Source organism: Schistocerca gregaria, chromosome 4 (assembly GCF_023897955.1).
Source record: "Schistocerca gregaria isolate iqSchGreg1 chromosome 4, iqSchGreg1.2, whole genome shotgun sequence".
Lineage (NCBI taxonomy): Eukaryota > Metazoa > Arthropoda > Insecta > Orthoptera > Acrididae > Schistocerca > Schistocerca gregaria.
The window spans coordinates 516,689,429-516,711,648 of NC_064923.1; the positions used below are offsets into that span (position 1 = coordinate 516,689,429).

The window sequence follows — 22,220 nt, forward strand, 5'->3', positions numbered from 1 at the left end:
ATATATAAATTTCATAATTTCGTTTGTTTCAACCTTTCGTCTGCGTCTCAAGAGTCGCATTGTTTCATTCAGGATCTACTTCTCTTTGAATTATTCATTCCTGAGACAGATTTAGCTAAAGTACCTTGAATAGATATTTTACACTTTCACAGTGATGTAAAAGAAATATTTAATCTTCATTTTTATAAGTTTCCCAATATTTTCGTATTTTGATGCGGTTTTTCCTCTTATTCTTAAATAAATACTCATACTATGCGTTCCTGTTTAGTGTTAGTGAGTATTGATGACTTCGATCCTTTATGAATTTGTACCTGTTTCTAATCTGCTTTTTACGAATCTACGGTCGCTGGAAATTCTAAAGCGCATTAGGAATGTTGTGTTGTGTTCACTTTCTTTATTATTTGATGACATACACTGATAGAAACTAAAAGTATTATACAGCGAAGTGTCAGTCCCACATATATCACACGTTTTGTAGATGTTCATAGCATAAAGACTACGTTTAGCATCAACAACAGTATGACGTGTACCTCTCGCGGGGAAATATAACATGTATTGTTTGTGGCATGGAATTATACAGCTTTTGAGTGTCATTTTGGGTGTTTCTTGGTTATGTTTTGTTTTGCACAGTCTCAAACACTGTGTCAGTTCATGAAGAATAGTAGGTGCACTCTGGTGTGGTACAACAGGGTGGTCATAATTAAACCTTCACTACTTTAGCCAGTGTAGAAGGAAAATCATTTGCCGTATGAGTGCCCAAATTTATAGGAATGATGTTCAGATTGTGCGCGGTAGGACTGGCGTTGTTAGTTATGTTAGCATCATTACTTACCGTACGGTGCCCATACTGATACGGCGACGTGGTAGGAACTTTGACCCCAAGACCTACTAACACGAAGCGTGAACGGCACACTTTACTGTGATCTTCTTTGCCACAATGTGATCTCTGCTCTACAGCTCTACGGGAGAGAGGTAATTTGGACTGTAATGTTTTGATGTACGATGTAGGTCCACCTCAAACTGCTCGTGATGTCGCTCAGCTGATCCGTAACGCATTTGGATGATACTACATCACTTTCCGATCGTTCCATACTGCTTGGTAAACAAGAGAAAAAGATTTGAACTCGTGTGATTTTTGGCTGTGGGGTTAACTGAAGGATAGGGTTTATCAACGGAACTAACAGACGTTGGAAGTTAAAGATGCACACGTCCCATCCGAGATATTGCGGGTAGCAGCAGAGAAATCTCTAGCTTCAATCCAGACTATATTGGATACAGACGGTCGTCTCATTGAGAGTTTGTAGCCTGGAACATAAACACGATACGCAGTGAACAATCTCTGGTCTCTCGTGTGGAAACTGAAATGTGTTTCTTCCAATGGTTTACTCGTTCTCTCGCTTCCGCATGCCCTTACAAGTGTTTCCACAATGTTTCATTGTCCTGTGATCACTAGTTTTTCATGAGGGTCCTCTGCAGTAGCGAAAGTATAATTATACTCAACCTGTATCCGTCTTTTCCCCGTATATCAGATACGCTCTATGGGACCGGGCAGAACAGTCAAGGATCTATACATTCCTCAAGTAATGGTAATTGTTTTGATGACTCATGCGTTCTTGTGATGGAATGTGCAGTTTGGTGCCCTGCTCACAAAGAGCAATACAATAGAGTTTATAACTGTTGCCACGTAGTAACGAGCATTCAGTCTCCTTTCAACAATTACCAAAGCATTCCTGTTGTCATATTCAGTAGCTCTCCACACCATGACGACCCTGGCTGGAGAAATATTGGTGTCGATAACCGCTGCTTTCTGTTACCTTCCATCTGTCGTCCACAACACCCTGGCTTCCTTCTGGTCGCCATAAACAGAAGCGAGACTTGCCATTGATCGTCAAAGCGTGCCTCCCGATGGTTCTGGCCCTACAGTTCTGTTGTCTGCAGAGTGGCGTCAGCAATAATTGCTGCATGGGAACCCGAGATAACAGACCATGCTTAAGAAATCTATCCCCAGTGGTTAGTGGTAAAACTCTGCCTGTGACCTCTACTAGCATTTCGTTATCCGTCTTTTTGCCAGAGTCAATCTAAGATCCTACGACTTTCCCTTGGTGCTGACCTTCTAGAAGCAAGCGTGCTATTCTTCATCCCAAACTATTATACCAAGTACAAATGATGCGTGCTGCAGTCATTGCACTACAACTAATTGTATATAATATGATCTATCGATGTGATTTTTCTATGTTGTCCATGCCGATGATTCGAGTTTTCTCAAAACCCAAATACGGTGTTGAGCTGCACTTGCACTTCAGCTCGGCAAACTGTTTGGTGATCACCACCTGAAAAGTTGGAGTAACGCTGGACTCTCCCACTTGCCGTCTGGTAATCACAGCATTTCCCATTTATAGGTACGGCTATTTCAATACTGAAAATAAGTACTAATAAGGATGAAGTGTTATTTAACAAAATCCACAGGCATGTAAATCCTAAAGTATCTCATTCGTAGCATTCGGTCACAGTGTTCATGGTGTAACACTTTAAACAAAGTGTATGGTCAACTAAATAGTGCGCGAGGGCATCCAACTGCTTTGCAATATTAGAGTCCATCCATATTACTCTACACTAATTTTGAAAGTGTAATTTACTCGCTCCCTAACAATTTGTGGATGCTTGTCTGCTGGTACCTATTCACAACTTCATAGTGACTTATAAGGCGATTGTTTGCCCGATTCGTGAGTACTGTTCACCTATCTGAGATCCGTGTCAGGTAGGACTGACAGAAGAGATAGAGAAGACCCAACTAAGAGCGGCGCGTTTCGTCACGGGATCGTTTAGCTCGCGAGAGAGCTTTTTTTTTTTCTTCAGTCTAATGACTGGTTTGATGCGGCGCGCCACGAATTCCTTTCCTTTGCTAACCTCTTCATCTCAGAGTAGCACTTGCAAACTACGTCCTCAATTATTTGCTTAACGTATTCCAATCTCTGGTTTCCTCTACAGTTTTTGCCCTCTACAGTTCCCTCTAGTACCATGGAAGTCATTCCCTCATGTCTTAGCAGATGTCCTATCATCCCGTCCCTTCTCCTTATCAGTGTTTTCCACATTTTCCTTTCCTCTCCGATTCTGCGTAGAACCTCCTCATTCCTTACCTTATCAGTCCACCTAATTTTCAACATTCGTCTATAGCACCACATCTGAAATGCGTCGATTCTCTTCTGTTCCGGTTTTCCCACAGCCATGTTTCACTACCATACAATGCTGTACTGCAGACGTACATCCTCAGGAATTTCTTCCTTAAATTAAGGCTGGTATTTGATATTAGTAGACTTCCCTTGGCCAGAAATGCCTTTTTTTGCCATAGCTAGTCTGCTTTTGATGTCTTCCTTGCTCCGTCCGTCATTGGTTATTTTACTGCCTAGACAGCAGAATTCCTTAACTTCATTGACTTGAAACTTCCTGGCAGATTAAAACTGTGTGCCCGACCGAGACTCGAATTCGAGACCTTTGCCTTTCGCGGGCAAGTGCTCTACCATCTGAGCTACCGAAGCACGACTCACGACCGGTACTCACAGCTTTACTTCTGCCAGTATCCGTCTCCTACCTTCCAAACTTTACAGAAGCTCTCCTGCGACTTCGTGACCATCTACCCTGAAGTTAAGTTTCTCGCTGTTCTCATTTCTACTACTTCTCATTACCTTCGTCTTTCTCCGATTTACTTTCAAACCATACTGTGCACTCATTATACTGTTCATTCCGTTCAGCAGATCATTTAATTCTTCTTCACTTTCACTCAGGATAGCAATGTCATCAGCGCATCGTATCATTGATATCCTTTCACCTTGTATTTTAATTCCACTCCTGAACCTTTCCTTTATTTCCATCATTGCTTCCTCGATGTACAGATTGAAGAGTAGGGGCGAAAGGCTACAGCCTTGTCTTACACCCTTCTTAATACGAGCACTTCGTTCTTGATCGTCCACTCTTATTATTCCCTCTTGGTTGTTGTACATATTGTATATGACCCGTCTCTCCCTATAGCTTACTCCTACTTATTTCAGTATCTCGAACAGGTTGCACCATTTTATACTGTCGAACGCTTTTTCCAGGTCGACAAATCCTATGAACGTGTCTTGATTTTTCTTTAGCCTTGCTTCCATTATTAGCCGTAACGTCAGAGTTGCCTCTCTCGTGCCTTTTCTTTTCCTAAAGCCAAACTGATCGTCACCTAGGGCATTCTCAATTTTCTTTTCCATTCTTCTGTATATTATTCTTGTAAGCAGCTTCGATGCATGAGCTGTTAAGCTGATTGTGCGATAATTCTCGCACTTGTCAGCTCTTGCCGTCTTGGGAATTGTGTGGATGATGCTTTCTCGAAAGTCAGATGGTATGTCGCCAGACTCATATATTCGACACACCAACGTGAATAGTCGTTTTGTTGCCACTTCCCCTAATGATTTTAGAAATTCTGATGGAATGTTATCTATCCCTTCTGTCTTACTTGACCGTAAGTCCTCCAAAGCTCTTTTAAATTCAGATTCTAATACTGGATCCCCGATCTCTTCAAAATCGACTCCTGTTTCTTCTTCTATCACATCAGACAAATCTTCACCCTCACAGAGGCTTTCAATGTATTCTTTCCACGTATCTGCTCTCTCCTCTGCATTTAATAGTGGAATTCCCGTCGCACTCTTAATGTTACCACCGTTGCTTTTAATGACACCAAAGGTTGTTTTGACTTTCCTGTATGCTGAGTCTGTCCTTCCGAGAATCATATCTTTTTAGATATCTTCACTTTTTTCCTGCAGCCATTTCGTCTTAGCTTCCCTGCGCTTCTTATTTATTTCATTCCTCAGCGACTTGTATTTCTGTATTCCTGATTTTCCCGGAACATGTTTGTACTTTCTCCTTTCATCAATCAATTGAAGCCCATGGTTTTTTCGCAGCTACCTTCTTTGTACCTATGTTTTCCGTCCCAACTTCTGTGATGGTCCTTTCTAGAGATGTCCATTCCTCTTCAACTGTGCTGCGTACTGCGCTATTCCTTATAGCTGTATCTATAGCGTTAGAGAACTTCAAACGTATCTCGTCATTCCTTAGAACTTCCGTATCCCACTTCTTTGCGTATTGATTCTTCCTGACTAATGTCTTGAACTTCAGCCTACTCTTCATCACTACTATATTGTGATCTGAGTCTATATCTGCTCCTGGGTACGCCTTAAAATCCAGTATCTGATTTCGGAATCTCTGTCTGCCCATGATGCAATCTAATTGAAATCTTCCCGTATCTCCCGGCCTTTTCCAAGTATACCTCCTCCTCTTGTGATTCTTGAATAGGGTATTCGCTATTACTATCTGAAACTTGTTACAGAACTCAATTAGTCTTTCTCATCTTTCATTCCTTGTCATAAGCCCATATTCTCCTGTAACCTTTTCTACTACTCCTTCCCCTACAACTGCATTCCAGTCGCCCACGACTATTAGATTTTCGTCCCCCTTTACATACTGCATTACCCTTTCAATATCCTCATACACTTTCTCTATCAGTTCATCTTCAGCTTGCGACGCCGGCACGTGTACCTGAAGTATCGTTGTCGGTGTTGGTCTGCTGTCGATTCTGATTAGAACAACCCGGTCACTGAACTGTTCACAGTAACACACCCTCCGCCCTACCTTCCTATTCATAACGAATCCTACACCTGTTGTACCATTTTCTGCTGCTGTTGATACTACCCGATACTCGCCTGACCAGAAATCCTTGTCTTTCTTCCACTTCACTTCACTGGCCCTTACTATATGTAGATTGAGCCTTTGCATTTCCCTTTTCAGATTTTCTAGTTTCCCTACCACGCTCAAGCTACTGGCATTCCACGTCCCGACTCGTAGAACGTTATCCTTTCGTTGATTATTCAATCTTTTTCTCATGGTAACCTCCCCCTTGACAGTCCCCTCCCGGAGATCCGAATGGGGGACTATTCCGGAATCTTTTGCCAATGGAGAGATCATGACACTTCTTCAACTACAGGCCACATGTCCTGTGGATACAAGTTACGTGTCTTTAATGCAGTGGTTTCCATTGCCTTCTGCATACTCATGTCGTTGATCATTGCTGATTCTTCCGTCTTTAGGGGCAATTTCCCACCCCTAGGACAAGAGAGTGCCCTGAACCTCTATCCGCTCCTCCGCCCTCTTTGACAAGGCCGTTGGCAGAATGAGGCTGACTTCTTATGCCGGAAGTCTTCGGCCGCCAATGCCCGTTATTTATAAAAATTTAGGCAATGGCGCGGTTCGAACCCGGGACCGAAGACGTTTTGATTACGAATCAAAGACGCTACCCTTTTTTTCTTCAAATCTCATTTTGTTCGCTTGTGTTCGTTTCATCTGCTCGGGGCGGACGTCGTAAGACGTCAGGTTAAGTTCGTTGTTGATCGATTAACTCAGTTTAAAAAACTGAGGGCAGCTAACCCTCCGGCCGATCACGTTAAGCTACCGTGCCGGCAGAAGTTATAGATAAGCCGAAAGCAGTTAGTAATAAACATATACCTGTGCAGCAATGACAATCATTTCTAGAATGGCTCAATTTTTAATATAATGCAAGTTAAATGAATGGACCTAGTTGTCGATAGAACATTCGTCATTACTTGCATATTGCTCGGAAGCATTGCGTAGATTAGCTGTTATAAAAGGCATCAGTAACTGTGTTTGATATTCACACACAAGGAAATCTGTAGCGAAAAGGACCTGCACATAATTTACTCTCATTTTAGAGTATTGCCCTGCTACAAATATACGTCTAACACATTTGAATATTATACAGATAAATATCCTATTCCAAAGTTTAAACAATCGTATGAAATGTGACGCAGGCTTCATTGTTTACGTTTAAAGTGGTCGTCGCAAACTGTATTCATTTATATACGGTATTTATGCGTTTGTTTCTCTTGGCAACGTTTTTGCTTATCACATGCAACGTATCTTATGGAACGCTGAGTGCAAACTTCAAAAGTTTGTCGCTGCGGGCCGACAGGCCTCCGAGAGTTTGAAACACTTGGGTCTTTGAGACAAATCGAAAATAATGCAAATTTCTTCGTCTTAAACTTGTGGAATCTAGGCACCCATCTCCCCAACGTAGCAATCCGTTAGATTTGGATGACACAGCTAGCTACTCAAAAAACTTTGAATTTCTTGCACAACCGCCTACAGCTGCGAAAACTTCTTGAATCTCGTGTCCATTCTTGGAGAACGAGATCTACGATGTATTTAAAGATCCAGCACCAGCATCCGTCGTCTTACTGTCCCGCTAAATGTTCTAATTGCATGGTTTCCGCACTAATGTAGAATGCAGTGGAGGAACCAATCATATTTAGAATACCCCTCTTACTTCGTCATGAACACTTAGAAAATGAATTGTGTGTTCTTTTTTATTGTCATTCTATAATCTCCGTCCAGTAACATAGAGGTCAGATGTGTTAGACAATACATATTAATATCTAATGTCTATGTGCTAACGCTTCACAATACTTACTAATGGATACCGGTACCGTGCACTCTGCCACTGGAGAAATCTGAATAGGGAGTGAGCGTTTTGACAACAGGGAGCGTATTGCAGCTCTTCTCCTGGCATCGTTGAACCACACTGGTCGAAGCCTTCGCTGCTAGGAAAGCAAATTAGTCGGATTGTTTCCACAGTACCACTCTACTGATTTTTCATTGCACGGTGCTGCTGGTTTGTGACGACAGAAAGCTGTCAGTATAGAAAAGACGCAATTAATATCGTGAAGATGTGGATATTATTGCTTCGAATGGTCTTTCCTATCATACAGATGTGTTAAAAGCCTTCCTGAAATCCGATAATACGGAATCGATTTCAAACCCCTTGTCAATAGCATTCAATACGTACTTCATGCGAATAAAGAGCTAGTTGTGTTTCACAGGAACGATGTTTTCTAAACCCATATTGACTGCGTGTCAATAGACCGCTTTCTTCGAGATAGTTTATAACGTTCGAACACAATATATGTTCCAAAATCCTGCTGCATATCGACTCCTATTACCTTTCTTGAATATTAGTGTGACCTGTGCAACTTTCCAGTCTTTGGCCACGGATAATTCCTTGAGTGAACAGTTGTATATGATTGTTAAGTATGGAGCTAATGCATTAGCATACTCTAAAAGGGACCCAATTGGTATACAATCTGGATCAGAAGACTAGCTTTTATAAAGTGATTTAAGCTGCTTCACTACTGCGAGGATATTTACTCCTACGTTAGTGATGTTGCCATCTGTTCTTGATTCGAATTCTAGAATATTTAATTCGTCATCTTTTGTAAAGACATTTCGGAAGGCTGTGTTCAGTAACTTTGCTTTGGCAGCAGTGTCTTCGATAGTATCTCCATTGCTATAGCACAGAGAAAGCATTGATTGTTTCTTGCCGCTAACATACTTAACATACGACCATAATGTCTTTGGATTTTCTGTCTTTCGAGACAAGGTTTCGTTGTGGAAACCATCATAAGCATCTAGAACTGAAGTACGCGCTAAATTTCGAGCTTCTGTAAAAGATCGCTAATGTTGCGGATTTTGTGTCTCTATATATTTGACATGTTTTCTTCGTTGTTTCTGCAACAAAGTTCTGACGCGTTTTGTGTACCGAGGAGGATCAGCTCAGTTGTCTGTCAATTTATTTAGTGTAAATCTCTCAATTGCTGCCGATACTATTTCTTTGAATTCAAGCCACATCTAGTCTGGACTTGTATTATTGCTTTAGAAAGAGTGGAGATTGTCTCTCAGGAAGGCGCCAAGTGAATTTTTATCGGCTTTTTTGAACAGGTCGGGGGTCGGTAAAAGGAGTCAATTATTATTTTATTCCTATTGCCAACAATGACCTCTGTCCATTCTAACTCACAGGAACTATCTACTTCTATTTCGTTACAAGATAAACTACTTCTAAGAGCAACAAACAATCCACCGCCAGCCGTTTTTAGCCCATCCTTTCGGAACAACGTTAGGTTCTTCGCAAAATATCGGCTGAGCTTACATCTGGCTTTAAGCACCTTTCAGTGCCTGTAATGATTTGAGCGTCAGTGCCTTCTATTAGCGATTGCAGCTCCGGTACTTTCCCAACACAGCTACAACAATCTACAACTGTTATAGAGATGGTTCCTTATCTCCGTTCTTCTTGTATTGGTCTGTATCAATTGTGACTGAAGCTCTTCTTATGTTTTTCCGAGACCCTCTAACATTAAAAAAACCGCCCAGTCCACGCCAAAAAGCTCCTGCAACCCGTGTAGCCGCCTCCTGCGTATAGTGGACACGTGACCTATTCAGCGGAACCCGAAACCCAACCACCCTTTGGCGCAAGTCGAGCAATCTGCAGCCTACACGGTCGCAGAACCGTCTGTGTCTCTCATTCAGACCCTGTACTCGGCTCTGTACCAGAGGTCCTCAGTCAGTCCTGTCCAATATGCTGCAAATGGTCAGCTCTGCTTTCATCTTGCAAGAAAGACTGGCAGCCTTTACCACTTCTGGTAACCGCTCGAAACCAGAGAGAATCTTTCTGATCCGAAGTGGCACATATCGTTTGTACCGTCGTGAGAAACCACCTGCTATTGGGTGAGCCCTGTGCTCTTTATTGCATGTCCCTAAGGGGCCCCATAATGCGCCTAACGTTGGAGCTACCAACTATTAATAATCACAGTCTCTGTGACTGTCCAGATCTTGCAGGCTGAGAGGTTTTCTCTGAAACAGGACAGGCGACAGCATCTAGATCAGCGACATTGTCAGCCACAGACAGCACCTGGAACCTTTATGTCGGACAAACTGGGGAGGTCTTACGTGCCGCCTGGGAAGTCTTCCGCCACCTGCTATGCCCTGGGGCGACCTCCCACTCGACCACAGGTGAAGGGTCAACCTCAGTGTGAATAGTAACTGGACTGACCACCAATGAGGACCGATCGGAGGACTCGTACGTGCTGGACGTCCGTTGGATCCCCACGGCCGGCCCCCAACAGTGGTGCCATCCACTGTAGCCTCAAGCTCTGTAACCGAAGCCATCACAGCCTGAAGCTGAGAACGAAGTGTCACACACTCGGCTCGCATCCGCACACAACAATCGCAATCCCTGTCCATACCTAAGACCATAGAAAGCTAAACTATGCAGATAAACGGACTATCGGCATGTGCTACGCAAATCTACTGTAGCCCCTGACGAAAACGCAGAAACTGTATATAATAAATTAGATTAATACGCAGAGATTCAAAACCTAACTACCGAATCACTCAGGTGAAACTCAATAGTTCACCCCTGATTAGGAACTTGAAACATGTCACAAAATCGGTCTACATTCTGAAGCAAACGGAAACATGAGATCTGTGGCTATTACATATTAAATATACACGCAGAAACTCAAGAAAGTTAACTATTAAATCACACAGATTATATTATAAAATTCTCTCCTGGTAAGGAACCAGTGAAAGTCACAATATCGGTTACTTCCCTGTTGCTGCTTGTGTCTCGGCCTGCCACTGCTGCCTGCTGAGATTTGAACCATGCTCCTAAAGCATGAGGATTGAGTGTCCTAAAAGTACAGAGCCACTTCGTTCGGTGAATAATGACATTTGTATCATTCCCGTACCAAACACTGACTGCTCGGATTTTGTTTGTCGTTTATCACACATTCCCGTTGAATAGGAGCCGTTACTCTAAACAATAATATGTGTATGGTTGAAGACTAGAGTTTCAGTTGACTTAAGGGTTAGTTCTGTTTGAATATTACAGAAAATCGAGTTTTTTTATCTAAAATGTTCACAGGGATGTCTATTGTAGTCTACAATCCAAGTTGTTTGTGAAAAAGTGTCTTCAAAAACCACTCACAACGGATAAGAAGTAATCGTCATCTCGGCCAGTGCGGCATCATGTAATTTCAACAACGGCGTGACAGACCTTATGGAAATTAGAAACGTGCTCGGATTGAGACCAGAAAAACTGTTACAACTTCAGCACAAAAGCGGAAGAAAAGGATATAGAGCTATCAGAGCAGCGGATGACACGAGCTACGCCGAGCGAAATTGCCGCGTGGTTAGAGGTGTCATGTTACGGATTACGCGACCCTTCCCGCTGGAGGTTAGAGTCCTCCTTCGGGCATAAGTGTGTGTTGTTCTTAGCATAAATTAGTTTAAGTAGTGGGTAAGTCTAGGGACCGATGACCTCAGCAGTTTGGTCCCTTAGGAATTCACGAACATTTCGACATAAGCAGCCAAGGAGGCCAGCAGGAACTACATGGCAACAAAGATGATCGATGAAACCTCTTTTTGAATCCGGAAGGATAATTGTGTGGCCCAGTGATCGCTGGACGTCTAACCCAAAACTTCAGAAGCGTTTTTCTCCGAATTTTTTAAAGTGGCGATAAACATAACCTGGAATGGTATATACGATTTTCAACAAGATTTGATGCTAGAACTCTATACTGAATTATGAATCAGCGTACATAGCAGGTTTGCGATATCTTCAGAACTGTATTTCTGTATTTTTGGTGGACGCTTTTGTATCGATGTTTTACAGTGAAAAATATGACTTTTGTTTGAACGCCTGACCATTTTGTTACATTTCAATACATTTTAAGTATTCTGTGTATGTTGACAGAAGTGACTTATTAGATGCAATAGAAAGGCTACAATTGAAAAAGTGGCATGATGATCTCTCGGTTGGCAGAAGATTCCGAAATATCCCCCAGTTAGATCTCCGGAAGGGGACTGCCAATTGGGAGGTGACGATGAGAAAACGATTGAATAACCAAAGAAAGGATAACGTTCTACCGGTCGGACAAGGTATATCAGAAACTTGAACGTGGTACAGAAGCTAGAAAATCGAAAAGGGAAATGCAAAGCTCAATCTAGATAAGTAGGGGGGTCAGAGAAGTGAAATGGAAAGAGGGCAAGGGTTTGTGGTCAGATGAGTGCAGGGTAATATCGACAGCAGCAGAAAATGGTTCAACAGGAGTAGGATTCGTTATGAACAGGACGACTTCGCAAGCTGAAGATGAAGAGGCAGAGAGAGTACGTGATGACACTGAAAGGATAATACATTACGCAAAGGGAAATGATAATCTGATATTATGGTGGGCGGGAAGGCAGTGGTAGAGGAATGGGTAATAAAATGATTACAGAAAGAAAAGGGCCTGAGAAAATGAATGAGAGAGGAGTAAGACTAATTTAGTTCTTTACTAAATTTCAGCTAATAACAGTGAATAATCTGTTCAAAACTCATAGGAGGAGGAATGAAAAGGCTGGGTGATACCGGAAGATGTTAGATTACGTCATAGTCAGACAGAGCTTCCGAAAACGGATACTAGATTGACAGGCTTACACAGGAGCAGATATAGACTCAGATCTCAATGTGGTAGTGATGAAGAGCAAGATGATGCTTAAGAGATTAGTTAGGAAGAGCCAATAAGCAAAGAAGTGGGACGCAGAAGCACTAAGGAATGACGAGATACGCTTGAAGTTCTATAAGGTTATAGATACAGATATAAGGAATAGCTCCGTAGGTAGTACAGTTGAAGAGGAATGAACATCTCTAAATAGGGAAAACACAGAAGCTGCAAAGAGGAACATAGGTAGAAAGAAAGTATCTGGGAAGAAACCATGTGTAACAGAGGAAATACTTCAGCTGATCGATGAAAGGAGGAAGTACAAAAATTTTTAGGGAAATTCAGAAATACAGAAAAACACGTTACTTAAGAATGAAATAAACAGGAGGTAGAGGAACCTAAGGTGATATGGCTGCATGACAAATCTGAATAAATCGAAAGACTGTCGTAAGGACTGACTCAGCAAATAAGAAAATGGAAACAGCCTACAGTGAAGTTGAAAGAAAGTGCGGTACATTCAGAATGCAAAAAGAATTGCACTGTCAAATGCAGAGGAGAGAGCGGTCAGATGGAAAGACCCGTCTTAAGGCCTTCATGAGGCGGAAGATATGTCTGATGCGATAGAATAAGACACAGGAGTTTATTTGAAGAGATGAAGGATCTACAAATAGAATAACAATATAAAAGAGCTTTGGAGGACATAAGAGCAAATAACGCAGAGGGGACAGATAACACTCCATCAGGGTTTCTAAGGTCGTGGGAGAAGCGGCAACAAAACCGCTATTCACGCTTGTGTGCAGAATGTTTAGGTCTGGCGAAATACCATCTGACTTTCTGAAAAATATCATCCTCACCATTTCAAAGACTGTAAGAGCTGAAAAGTGCGAGAATTATCGGACAATCAGCTTAACAGATAATGAATCCGTGTGGCCCACCCGAATAATCTACTGAAGAATGAAAAAAAAATTAAGATTTGGTTTTAGGAAAGACAAAGGCACCACAGAGGTAATTCTGACGTGGCGGTTGATAATGGATGCATGACTAAGAAAAAATAAAGACACGTTCACAGGATCTGTCGACCCGTAAAATGCGTCCGGCAATGCAAAATGGTGCAAGGCGTTCGGAATTCTGGGAGAATAGAGGTAAGCCTTAAGGAGAGACGGGTATGCACAAGAGCCAAGAGTGAATAATAAGGCTGGGCGACCAAGAACAATGTGCTTGGATAAAAAGGGTGTAAGAAAGGTATGTAGTCTTTCTCCGCTACTCTTCAGTCTTTATATCGAAGAGCAGCGACGGAAATAAAAGAAATGTTTACGGGTGGGATTAAAATACAAGGTGAAAGGATATCAATGATACGATTCACTGCTAACATTGCTATTATGAGTGAAAGAAATAAGAATTACATGAAATGCTGAATGGTATGTTCAGTCTAATGAGAACAGAATATGGATTGAATCATAGAAAGATGAAAGTAACGAGAAGTAGCAAAAATGAGAACAGTGAGAAACCTAATATCAGGGTTGATAGTCACGAAGTAGGTAAAGTTTGGAACTCTGCTGCATCGGTAGCAAAATAACGAATGACGGACTGAGAAGGAAGGTCATCAAAAGGTCTGTCCTGCCCAAATGAAGTCTACTAGTATCAAACATAGCCCTTAATTTCAGGAAGAAATTTCTTAGAATATATGTTTGCAGTGCAGCATTGTATGGTAGTGAGACATGGGTTGTGGGAAAACCGGAACAGAAGAGAACCGAAGCATTTGGGATGTGGACTGACCACGTAAGGAAAGAGAAAGATCTCCAGGGAATCGGAAAGAAAAGAATTTTTCGAAAACACTGACAAGGAGAAGAGACAAGACGTAAGGACATCAGGGAACGGGTTCCATGGTACTAGAGGGAGCTGTAGAGGGCGAATACTGTAGAGGAAGACGAATTGGAATACATCCACCAAATAATTGAGGACGTAGGTTGCAAGTGCTACTCTGAGATGAAGAGGTTGGTACAGGAGATGAATTCATGACGGGCGCATCAAACCGGTCAGAAGACTGATGACAAAAGAAAAAAAAATATGGTAGGACTTCTGGAATTCCTGCGGATGGCCAATGTTCCTGCTGAAAGGGACCCTTTCTCCTGGTATAGTGATTGAAGGGAGTGCCCGATGTGGACACAAAAATGATTTCTTGAACTTAAAAGTAGAACAAATGAAATCTGTATCATCATTTATAGCGTTACTTCTTATTATATATGAAAAATCTCGAAAATCACCTATTTTTCTTTCACTCAACGAGGACTACTTTCTTAAAGGTGAATATTTTGTAAAACATTGCAATAATTACTGCAACCCACAAACAGGGATCGGTATAAAGTTTACGATCTGCGTTTCATGTTATTAAATAATTTTGCAATACAATATCATTATAAACTAATTTATTGACACATAGAATGAAGGTAATAGTAACGTGACACTTCACAAACTGGTAATATGACTACTTAAGTATTCTTATGAGCTTCATCAGCACAGCTCAACAGGTTACCACCGCATTTGACTATGAAAATAAAATTTTCTGGGAGATTATGTAGCATCATTTTACAGGCTGTCTCTTCACCGCATTTGAGTTTTAGGCTCTCTGCTCTTCAGCCATTTTCGGTTACAAGAATTCTTCAAAAAGTTATCTGAGAAGATATTTCAGAACCACGAGTATTCTGAAGGTTCATAAAAGCGAATGACGCGACTTAGTCAACTGGATGCCTAAATATCCGGTTTTGTTGTGTTGTGGTCTTCAGTCCAGAGACTGGTTTGATGCAGCTCTCCCTGCTACTCTATTCTGCGCAAGCTTCTTCAAATGGTTCAAATGGCTCTGAGCACTATGGGACTTAACATCTGAGGTCATCAGTCCCCTTGAACTTGGAACTACTTAAACCTAACTAACCTAAGGACATCACACACATCCATACCCGAGGCAGGATTCGAACCTGCGACCGTAGCAGTCGCGCAGTTCCAGACTGAAGCGCCTAGCACTGCTCGGCCATCGCGGCCGGCTCAAGCTTCTTAATCTCCCAATAACTACTGCACCCTACATCCTTCTGAATCTGCTTATTGTATTTGTCTCTTGGTCTCCTACGATTTTTACCCTCCACGCTGCAATCCAATTATAAATTGGTGATCCCTTGATGTCTCAGAAAATGTCTTACCAACCGATTCCTTCTTCTAGTCAAGTTGTACCACAAATACTTCTTCTATCCAATTCTATTCATTACCTCCTCACTAGTTCCGTGATCTACCCAGCTAATCTTCAGCACCACATTTACAAAGCTTTTATTCTCTTCTTGTCTGAACTATTTATCGTCCGTGTTTCACTGGCATACATGGATAAACTCCATACAAATACCTTCAGAAAAGACTTCATGACACTTTAATCTATACCCGATGTTAATAAATTTATCTTCTTCAGAAACGCTTTCCTTACCATTGCCAGCCTTCGTTTTATATCCTCTCTACATCAACCACATCAGTTATTCTGCTTCCCAAATAGCAAAACTCTTTGCTACTTTAAGTGTCTCATTTACTAATCTAATTCCCTCAGCATCACATGATTTAATTCGACTACATTCCATTATCTTCGTTTTACTTTTGTAGATGTTCATCTTACATCCTCCTTTCAAGACTGGGTCCATTCCGTTCACCTGCTCTTCCAGGTACTATGTTGTCACTGACAGAATTACAATGTCATCGGCCAACCTAAAAGTTTTTATTTCTCCTCCGTAGTTTCTAATTCCTACTCAAAATTTTCCTTTTTTTTCATTTACTGCTTGTTCAACATACAGATTGAATAACATCAGGGATAGACTACAACCCTGTCTCACTACATTCCGAACCACTGCTTCCCTCCCATGCCCCTCGACTCTTACAAGTGCCATCTGTTTTCTGTAAATAGCCTTTCTCTCCCTGTATTTTACACCTGCCACCTTCCGGATTCGAAAGCGAATGAATGAGATTTTTAGTAATATTCAGATATAATAAGTATTAATATTTGGTTTAATCTTTGGCTATCATCTAGCCGATAATATTTATATCTTCACTGGTAAGCCACGTGACGGTGTGTGATGAGTGCTGTTTCTACTGCCACTGTCTGTTCCTCCCTATCCTGTTCCACTCGGAAACGGCGCATGTGAAAAATGATTGTCGGTAAATCCCCGAATTACCTCTTATTTCTCGGATTTCCTCGTTGAGGTCTTATCGCGAGACACGTGAGGTTGCCCAAGTCTGACAGGAAGGAACTCTCTTGGAATTTCAGCAGTAAACCTCAGCCTGGAACACAACAGATCTTCTTCGTAGCCTGTCCTGGTGTCTGTAACACCTCTGTAACGCTCACGTATCGTCTAAACGATCGCGTAACAAATCCCACTGCTTTTTGTCCGATCTCTCATTAAGCCAACATGGCTAGGGTCGCAAAGCAACGAGCAGTACTCAAATATCGGTCGAACAAGTGTTTTGTCAGCCACTTCTCTCGTAGATGAACTACACATTCTGAAGCTTCACGCTATGACAATGTGCCATCGTTTCTCCCACCAATGGTTTTATGCGCTGATTCTACGTTACTTCACCCCGGATAATTACTCTTAGTTGTTTTATAATAGCTACTGTTTCTAGTGAGTTGTCAACAATAGTATTACAGAATACCGGATTTATTCGCCTATTTATGCGAAATTTGTTATATTTAGTTCAGTGTCAACTGAAATTCATTAATCCTCAGCAAGTCTTCCTGAAGTTAGCTGGAGTTATCTGGCGTTGTTAACTTTTTTATAGTGAATTAACTAAACTAAACTCCGTCCGAACCTGTCTATGGATACCCTAGCAGTACTAACCAACCGCCATGTCATCCTCAGGCCTTAGGCGTCACTGGACGCGGATACGTATGGCCGTATGGTCAGTACACCGCTCTCCCGGTCTTTGTCAGTTTTCGTGACCAGAGCCGGTAATTTTCAGTGAGCTAGCTCCGCCGGTTGCCTCACAAGGGCTGAGTGTACACTGCTTGCAAACAGCGCTGGGCAGACCGGATGGTCGCCCATCCCAGTGCTAGCCAAGGCTGATCAGTGATCTGACGGGTACCGTTGTTACCCCTGCGGCAAGGCCGTTGGCTTATTAATGAATTACATTTAAAAAAATGCAGCCGTATCATCATATCACAGTTTGCTTTCCGAAGTGGTAGAACTACGAACTCAGGCATAGTAGAATTCACAAAAGAAGTACTTGAAGTTCTCGAAGAAGATGGGTGTGCCACAGGCTTAGTTTTAAGACTTTCGAAGTCTTTTTATACTCCTGACGTAGGATTCTACTACACAAATTAGAGACTTGAAAATGTAGCTAATAAATGGATCCAATAGTACCTAGCAGTTTGCGTACAAGTAATAGAGACAGCACATACCTCAAATGAGTGAAACATTTAGTAAAACATTTGTCAGAAAAAAATTACATGAATGCAGGAGTTTCTCAGGGGGGTATATTAGGATTAATACTGATCCTCGTATACACCAAAAACTTTCCCAATAGAGACAGTCGAGTGGAGCATTCTATTTACTGATGACATAAATATTATAATCATCGAGAAAACAAGATAATTCTTTGTAGAGAAAGCAAATGAAACGCTCAGTTAACAGTTGGTCAATATGCATTAAAGCCGCAGCGAACACAAAGAAAACGGATGCCATGAGTTTCAGTTTAAGAAAGGAAAACAACACTGTGAAATAAATGTAAATGGCATCACCTTAGGCTGAATAACAAATTCAAAATTTCTAGTAATGTATACTGATTGTCACTGAAGTTGTGTGTACACAAAAAGACATTTAAGAACAGAACGTCATATATACACTCCTGGAAATTGAAATAAGAACACCGTGAATTCATTGACCCAGGAAGGGGAAACTTTATTGACACATACCTGGGGTCAGATAAATCACATGATCACACTGACAGAACCACAGGCAAATAGTCACAGGCAACAGAGCATGCACAATGTCGGCACTAGTACAGTGTATATCCACCTTTCGCAGCAATGCAGGCTGCTATTCTCCCATGGAGACGATCGTAGAGATGCTGGATGTAGTCCTGTGGAACGGCTTGCCATGCCATTTCCACCTGGCGCCTCAGTTGGACCAGCGTTCGTGCTGGACGTGCAGACCGCGTGAGACGACGCTTCATCCAGTCCCAAACATGCTCAATGGGGGACAGATCCGGAGATCTTGCTGGCCACGGTAGTTGACTTACACCTTCTAGAGCACGTTGGGTGGCACGGGATACATGCGGACGTGCATTGTCCTGTTGGAACAGCAAGTTCCCTTGCCGGTCTAGGAATGGTAGAACGATGGGTTCGATGACGGTTTGGATGTACCGTGCACTATTCAGTGTCCCCTCGACGATCACCAGAGGTGTACGGCCAGTGTAAGAGATCGCTCCCCACACCATGATGCCGGGTGTTGGCCCTGTGTGCCTCGGTCGTATGCAGTCCTGATTGTGGCGCTCACCTGCACGGCGCCAAACACGCATACGACCATCATTGGCACCAAGCTAGAAGCGATTCTCATCGCTGAAGACGACACGTCTCCATTCGTCCCTCCATTCACGCCTGTCGCGACATCACTGGAGGCGGGCTACACGATGTTGGGGCGTGAGCGGAAGACGGCCTAACGGTGTGCGGGACCGTAGCCCAGCTTCATGGAGACGGTTGCGAATGGTCCTCGCCGATACCCCATGAGCAACAGTGTCCCTAATTTGCTGGGAAGTGGCGGAGCGGTCCCCTACGGCACTGCGTAGGATCCTACGGTCTTGACGTGCATCCGTACGTCGCTGCGGTCCGGTCCCAGGTCGATGGGCACGTGCACCTTCCGCCGACCACTGGCGACAATATCGATGTACTGTGGAGACCTCACGCCCCACGTGTTGAGCAATTCGGCGGTACGTCCACCCGGTCTCCCGCATGCCCACTATACGCCCTCGTTCAAAGTCCGTCAACTGCACATACGGTTCACGTCCACGCTGTCGCGGCATGCTACCAGTGTTAAAGACTGCGATGGAGCTCCGTATGCCACGGCAAACTGGCTGACACTGACGGCGGCGGTGCACAAATGCTGCGCAGCTAGCGCCATTCGACGGCCAACACCGCGGTTCCTGGTGTGTCCACTGTGCCGTGCGTGTGATCATTGCTTGTACAGCCCTCTCGCAGTGTCCGGAGCAAGTATGGTGGGTCTGACACACCGGTGTCAATGTGTTCTTTTTTCCATTTCCAGGAGTGTATATTTAGCCTGTAGACTTCCACCATCAGTTTGTAACAACCTGTGTCCTCTAGTTACATAGTATACCAACATGCAGTTCTTAGCTATGGAATTCGTTGCTAGGTAACAAATACACATAGTGTGAACACAGTTTACTTCTTCTTCATCTTCTTCATTTCTTGCTAGGCTGAAGTCTGGTTTCTTCAGTACCGGTCAATCTAGCCTGACGCTGACGCTCCATCTTTTCCTTGGACGCTAAATATTTATTTTACCAGATGGTGATTTATTTCGTACGATTTTCACAATCTTTCATTTATTCATCCTGTCTGTGAGATTGTTCCACTCAAGTTTTCTCTTACGTACCCACTCACTAACGGAGTCCACTTTACACCTTTTTCCTATATGTTGACTTCTTTCTCTATCTCGCAGTGTCTTCTCATTAATCGTTCGCAACTGAGCTACCCAAGCACGACACACGCCCCGTCCTCACAGCTTTACTTCTGCCAGTACCTCGTCTGGAACAAGATCCTGAGTGCACGTACATTTACGAAGGAAGAATAAACAAAGAGTTCAACAAAACATTTTTTATTAATAAATAACAGCGTACAATAGACTGCCCATCGAGATTAAAGCTATTACTAAAACCATCTTATTTAAGAAGGGAATTAAAATGTATCTGTCAGGCAATGCAATATTCAAAGTGAAGGATTGCTTAGGTAAGACAGAGTAGCAAAATTGGTACAATATTTAACAAAATATAATTATGACTGTGAAACATCTTGAATTACACATAACATCTTCAAAAATGTTATTTTTTCTTTCTGTTTCCGTTTCTGAAACACTGACTCCCAAAGATATTAAATGTATAGCACGAATACCTCATTGTCTTTCTGGGCTAAACATCTCACCAGATGTACAGGAATGTTGACCCAGTTTTTCATACTAGCAAACATCGTCCTAATGAACACACTACGAGCTGACAGTTTGTGTATGTAGTGTTACGTTATGAAACAACGCGTGTATATTGTGTGTGAATTGTATGCAGTATCTGAGAGTGAGAAATGAATGGTGAGTGTATCCCCAGTCCTTTACATTGTTAATTAATTTATTTGTAATACATTATTGTACACTGATGATAAACCGAATGACGTAGCTCTGTTTCAGACAGACCGGCCTTGTATTCTGGAAGACAGAGGCACCAGTTTCATCTGGCAATCTTGATTTAGGCTTTTTGGTTTCCCTAAATCACTTCCGTTAAATGCTGGGATGGTTCCCAGTAGAAGATCACAGCGTAAGGGCGGCCCCATCCTCGTGAAACTTTGCCCATAAGAATGCAAGTGCCCGAAAATGTTAGTTACCTTAAGTTTTTGTTCCCAAATTTTAATATCATGGAATATCCAATACCCTCGTATACACGATCTACAGATGAATGAACTAGTACTGATAAGTTACATTTACTTAAGTTCTGAGTCAAGTGCCGGCTCCTACACGATCATCAATCCTCTGCAGATCTTCCTGTAGTTCGTCAGTGCCTTGTGGCTTTGCAAACTCGTTACAGACAGTCGCACCATCGGCAAATAGCCTTGTGCAGCTACGCTCTTTACGCACTAGGTCATTTATGTCCATTGTAAAGAGTAACACTTACTCATAGTTACTTAACTAGAAAATAGAATCACAGCACTACATCTAATCGATTTGGAATAAAATCGGCTTTTGGAACGCAGGCCAGAAATAAGAAGTGGGCCAGCGTCATCTTACTATCGTCTCCATCGCCATTTTTGCTAGCTGATGAATGTTTAGTTTCAGTTATGGGGCTTCTGGAGGCCTTGCTCTTCTGTTTGTTTCACTCAGATTATTGTACATGCACTAGCGTACATCTCCTCGTGAGATGGAGAAACATATCTTGGAGTGCTATTTCTTTGCTTCCGGATAGCCCACCCGGCCGGCTATCAGCAGCCGGGGGGTGGGGGTGGGGGGCGTGGTGGTCGGGACGGTGGGGGTGATTTGTTTGCGGCGCGCGGCGGCGGGAGTGTCCCCGGCAGGCTGGCCACGCCTGGCGCCATCCGTCACGGGTCGCGGCCAGTTGGCGACCCTGATTTAGGGCCCGCGGGCGCGCTGCGCTATCTGAAATACTGCGGCCGTGCGCCGCACCGCGCCGCACCGTGACAAACTGCGGCGCCGATGGCCGATGGCCGATGGGCGGCCTGCATGTGCCGCGTGCCGCTCACTCTTCCTAGACCACGTAACGGTCTCGCTGCTCCCTAAACATTATCTCCTGTTTAGTAAAACTTTTACGAGTCTGCAGTCACGCTACACACGTTGGGAACCTACCAGCACAGCACTGTAGTACGCCACTAGAGGAACACAGCATTCCATTGATCAAATAAAAAAAAGTTAAAAGAAGAAAATAAAACTATCGTCTGACTATTGAAATCGCTCCATAGTGTCAGTCTCCAGATCTGCCATCGCTTCGGCAGCAAACGTGACTTTGTACGCTGATGGACCGTAGGCTGAACCTATCGCAGTGTTTGTTATTCAGTGAGCGTGACTGCATTGTCACGACTGCCAATCGACGAGATGAAGCTAGCTCCTGCGCAGA

The 22,220-nt window shown here is 42.9% G+C and overlaps 1 protein-coding gene across 1 annotated transcript in view; it reads left to right on the forward strand.

Annotated features, from left to right (window-relative positions):
* The window catches only part of LOC126267789 (homeobox protein engrailed-2-like), a 132,919-nt gene extending 111,132 nt beyond the window's left edge, over nucleotides 1-21,787 (forward strand). The window contains exon 3 of the mRNA XM_049973093.1: nucleotides 21,555-21,787. Coding sequence (XP_049829050.1) covers nucleotides 21,555-21,787 — 233 coding nt within the window. The remainder of the gene's footprint in view (nucleotides 1-21,554) is intronic.
* The last annotated feature ends 433 nt before the right edge of the window (nucleotides 21,788-22,220 follow it).